The 5,147-nt window shown below is 38.9% G+C and overlaps 1 protein-coding gene across 1 annotated transcript in view; it reads left to right on the top strand.

Annotated features, from left to right (window-relative positions):
- ANKEF1 (ankyrin repeat and EF-hand domain containing 1) overlaps window positions 1-2,652 on the top strand; it is a 20,511-nt gene extending 17,859 nt beyond the window's left edge. Inside the window, exons 7-9 of the mRNA XM_012804064.1 lie at window positions 110-273; window positions 1,436-1,573; window positions 2,329-2,652. Coding sequence (XP_012659518.1) covers window positions 110-273; window positions 1,436-1,573; window positions 2,329-2,487 — 461 coding nt within the window. The 3' untranslated portion in view covers window positions 2,488-2,652. The remainder of the gene's footprint in view (window positions 1-109; window positions 274-1,435; window positions 1,574-2,328) is intronic.
- The last annotated feature ends 2,495 nt before the right edge of the window (window positions 2,653-5,147 follow it).

The following is a 5,147-nucleotide window of genomic DNA, read 5'->3' as shown; positions in this document are numbered from 1 at the left end:
TATCACCCTCATTAATACAGGCTCAGGGCTGATTGCTAAGACTTTTTTTTCTACATGGTTTACCATTAATATATTTGTGGCAGCCCCGATTTTGTGTTTGTTTCAACAGGGCATAGTGCCATGGATGTTGCAAAGGCATATGCTGATTATAGAATAATTGGCCTGATTAAAGAAAAGCTAGATAACTTGCCCAAACCAGCAGAAAATCAAAAAATGAAGGGCAGACAGTCTGTTAAAATGAAGACCGAAGGCCTCGAAGTGAAGAAAGAAGAGGTAAGGAAAGAGGTTGGCTACTTAGAATTGGAACTCCTTAGAAACTTGTTGGGGAAAAACGACAGACACGGGCAAAGCCCTGTTCAATGCCTGCCCTCAGCACCATTGCACATTACTTTCAAAGACACATCGAGCAAGACAATTTCTGTTACTGGAGAGTCTAAAAAGTGCTTGTTGCAAACAGAATTCACAGAAAAAAACAGATAGGTTCAGTCAAATACCGTTAATTTGTTCAAAAAAGAACTGGTATTTGATGTGTGTGTATGTATGTGTGTATCCTGAATTACATGGATTGAATGAAATGGTCCAAACAGGGAAGGATAACCCTTGTGAAAAATGAGGTAAAACATGATTTCCTTTCATTTTGGTCTCATAATTTTTCATTGCCCACCTTACCCCCACCCCTCCCATCAAGGAATTTTAATGAATACCAATCAGCTGTGGGATATGAAGCCCCCGGTAACCTGGGTGTCTTACAAAATGTAAAAGATTTGGATTGTGCCAAGTTGATCATTCTTAGTACTATAAAGTGGTTTAGTAACTTCTAAACTGCCAGCAGAAGGTTGAGGGTGTTGCTTATGGGAATTATGGAGACATCAAGACACTGCCATTAGCAGGGAAGCCTTAAGTACATTTCTAGGCCGGAAGTTTCTTTTGAGGAAACGGAAGATTCACTGGAGATTCTTGGTGAATAGACACAGGACAAGGGATAAAAGTCAAGAAGGGAAAAGCTTTAATGCCATCAAACTTGGAGAGGGTTAGAGGAATGAAGGTGTAGGAAGCAGATAGGATAAAGGCAGACATTGTATACACAGAGGATGTTGCTCAGGATGGCAGAAGCTGAAGGAGGATCAATCAAACAGTGTAATAGGATTCCACCCTCAGATTGATGAATGGGCACAGGTCAAGGATGGCCCTCTTGAAACTGTGTGATCTGTTACTGACACTATGAATAAGTAGAGTTAAACAAGGAAACCTAATTATCTCTCTTCAGTTAAAGTCATAATACTATTCTATTTTATCTCATATTAAAACTTGCATAATAGTATTTTGAGATTTTTTTCCTTTCTGGCTTTAGGGGAAGATATAGAATAACAAATAATAAGTGAATATGGATTTTTGCAATTTGTAAGTGTTTTTCTTTTTTCTTGTCATGTTTCAGGAAGCACTTTCATCAATTTATACTGTACCACCCATACCAGAGGGAAAGAAAATACAGGCGGATAATGTGGTTTCTCTCAATTCCTTGATTACCAGTGGTCATACCAAGAAAGTGGATATCACATTTATTCCACAGAGAGTAAGTACTTTAGAAAGCTGATCACAGACTGATAGAAGCTCATAATTGCATTTTTCAAATGTTTTGTTAAGTCCAACTGTTAGCTCCCAATATCTAGTTCTATTGGTACTATCATATTGATATTTGCATCTTCTTTGAAAGACTAATTCTTCTTTAGTAAATAGTATGCCGTATAGCCATTTAGTCACCACATCCTATGGACACTATATATTTGGCATTTCTCAGACCCTATCCTTCTTCTTTGTACTCTCTACCACCATCTCATGGAGGAGTTTTATATTAATAAAGACTCAATTTATTCAGTAACCTCCTACAACTAAAGAGGTGGAGACATTTTGGGGGAAAAGAGTTGTTTTCCCAATGCCCATCAAACCAAGCTAATAAACAGCTCCCTCTGCCTTCTATTATGTAAATTTGTTTTTTACATGCAACATAAAGGGTGTAGACCTGGATTATCTTCTAATTCCTTTATTTTTACATCCTAAAAATGAATAGCAGCTGTCCCAAGGGTAACTGGCTAGAGAAGTAACTGAATATTTCTGAGCTCAGTGGTCCAGATAGTTGTCATAAAAAATAGTGATGCTTGTGTAAGCACTGATATCATGTAAGAGGGTGAAAAAAATTAAAATACCTTAAGAGTAAATTATATGGTTTTAAGTTAAAACTAATAAATAAACTATGTATTGAAAATTGTATACTAGCCTACTTACTGGCTGTCAAATTCATTCCTGCTCCAATGTGGCTATTTATTAAAGGTTTGGAGTCCTGAACCCACAACAGCAGACCTGATTAGGAAGCGGGAACTACGGCGGGAGAGGTTTACCTATGAGGTGGACTTTGAAGATTTTATGATGCCTTTTCAGAAGAACATCACAGAGAAAGCTCGAGCAATGGAAGCTGCTTTAAAGATCTAAACCATAGCAGTTACTTCTTAGAATTAATGCTTTGAGGCCCTGGGACCAAAGTTTGGAAACACTAGAGATTTCCATTAAAGCCACAGCTATCCATAGGTTAAGAATATGTTACCAAGTATTTGCTTTTGCTTGAGCAACTATAAATATTCTGAGATGCTGAGAGAAGACGCATTTTATATTACAATGAATGATGATGGTGCCATTTTCCTGGGTAAATGCCTTAATGTGCTTTAAAAATGTAGTGGAATACTTGGCATCTGGATTATAAACATTACTGTCAAAAGACTTATCAAATGAACACCATTATGTTTGTTAAAGACATCATTCTAATGGAAATTGATGAAAACAATTTAATTTTAAATATTAGAAAAAAGAAGTAGTATTTAATCCTTTAAGGAAGGATTTTGTTTCTTGTACACCATTTATAAATGATGCATATTAGATACCTTGGGTCGAATAACTTGACATCCCTAGCAGACTTTGTCTGCACTCCACCCATTTCTCTTCTCCCCGAGATAGTAGCACTGTAGGCCTGATTCTAGATGCCCAGGGCTGCCTCTGGCACTTAAACAGCAGGGGAAGAGTGCCTGAGAATTCCAATCCCCTGGAAGCAACTCTTAACCAGTGACTGAACAGATCTAGTGTATTACCACCTAGCTCCCTCACCCCCCTTGGTGGGATTATTCCAAAGTGCATATTCTCATTGACTCCCAGAGATTCCCAGTGGGTTTAAGATCATGTTGCCCACAGTGGTAATTTGTTTGATAACACACCCTTCGTTGCCACTTTCCCTTCCCTGTCTAATTTCTCTCCTCTCCCAGGACTCTGTGGAGATCACCTCCCAAATACCTAAATCCTTGTCTCCAGATTGCTTCTGGAAGAGCCCAAACTAAGACAAAACCTATGGTATTAAGTTGTGATTCTAAGTTCCCTAGCAAAAGTTTTTGAAAACACATTCCCTTATCTTTTGTTTGCTATGAAATAAACATTTCCTCATCCCACAGGAACTGCCCTCAGGACCTTTTGCAATTGAGAGGCAGTTCAAGTGGCTTTTATACAATAGCCGATACTTTGGGCAAATTTCCAGGTGCCAGAAAACTATACTTGAGAATGAGTAGATATTACATGTGACTTTTCCTTAAGGCAGGTGTGTGGGTGTCAAGAGAAGAAAGAGGGAGTAAAGATGCCCATCATGAAACCTTACAAGCGCCCACTGAGGTTTGGGCCTGAGTCCTGACTAATACTTTAAAAAGCAGTATGTTAGGGTTCTGTCAGAGAAATAGAAACAGTAGGATGGATGGATAGACAGACAGAAAAATAGATACAGACAGATAAGTATAGATAGATACTCTAGATGGATAAATGGATTAGGAAGAGATTTATTGCAAGGAGTTGGCTTACATGATTTTGGGAGCTGGTTAGTCAGGTCCTAAATTTGTAAGATAGGTCATCAAGAATTGCAAGCTGAAAACTCTTGGGCAGTTGTTCCTGAAGTTCACAGGTAGAGGAAACTACAATTCTGCCCTTGCCCATAAATACTTTAGTATGTATTTCCTAAAAATAAGGACATTCTTTGACATAACCATCAAGATTTCAATTGTTAGGTGGTGCCTGTGGCACAGTGAGTAGAGCACTGGCCCCATATACCAAGGGTAGTGGGTTCGAGCCCAACCCCGGCCAAATTTCAACAAAAAATAGCTGGATATTGTGGCAGGCACCTGTAGTCCCAGCTACTTGAGAGTCTGAGGCAAGAGATTCACCTAAGCCTAAGAGCTAGAGGTTGCTGTGAGCTGTGATGCTACAGCACTCTACCGAGGGTGACAAAACATGACTCTGTCTCTAAAATAAATAAAAAGATTTCAACTGTTGTTAAAGCAACTGATAAGATCATGCCCACCCAACCTATTGAGGACAATCTGTTTTGCATAAAGAAGTCAACTAATTGTAGCTATTGATGGCATCTCCACAATATCTTCACAGCAACACCTAAGATTAGTGTTTGATTATTGAGTTACTGGGTACTGTAACCTAGCCAAGTTGAGACATAAAACCAACCATCTCTGGAAATGTATTACCAAGCGAAAAGCTAGCTGAGGCATTACCCACAAAAGAAATGCAATGAGTGTTGAAAATATCCACAAATGCCCCTTGACAGAACCTGAAATTTGCCTTACCAGAGGGCACCAACTCCAGTTCACAACTCTGTGAGCCACTCACTGATGAAAACCCTTTTCTTTGACTTTCTCCCTCTCTTTCCAACCTTGGAGGGGCCTTTCACAAGAGCCAGTCAGGAAGGAGAAAGGGAGAGAAAGGGGGGCTGACAAACAGGTTCACCTCCCTGGAGACACCTTCCTTCCCATTTGAATTAAGTTTTGTTTGTTTTATGAGATTTTGTGCGTGTGTGTTTATTATTTGTTTTTAGACTTAATTTAATATTTCTAGAAAGGTACGAGCAGTTTACAAATCCCTACATGCTTTTTACCCACATTACCTGAATCTTAAGCATTTACCCATTGGCTTCATCTCTTTCTCTTGCTACCCATACAAGGTCTGCCTGGAAGGTATCCATTCATGCGATATGAAAAATAGTATTAACAGCAGCCGGATACTTTCTGGACAGACCAGATAAATATGTAGGTGTGAGTTCTTTTTTTTTTTTT

Source organism: Otolemur garnettii, unplaced genomic scaffold (genome assembly GCF_000181295.1).
Source record: "Otolemur garnettii isolate 467f Iridium unplaced genomic scaffold, OtoGar3 scaffold00025, whole genome shotgun sequence".
Classification (NCBI taxonomy): Eukaryota; Metazoa; Chordata; class Mammalia; order Primates; family Galagidae; genus Otolemur; species Otolemur garnettii.
Note: the sequence above shows the minus strand (reverse complement) of the source record. Positions and strands in the feature narration are given on the sequence as shown.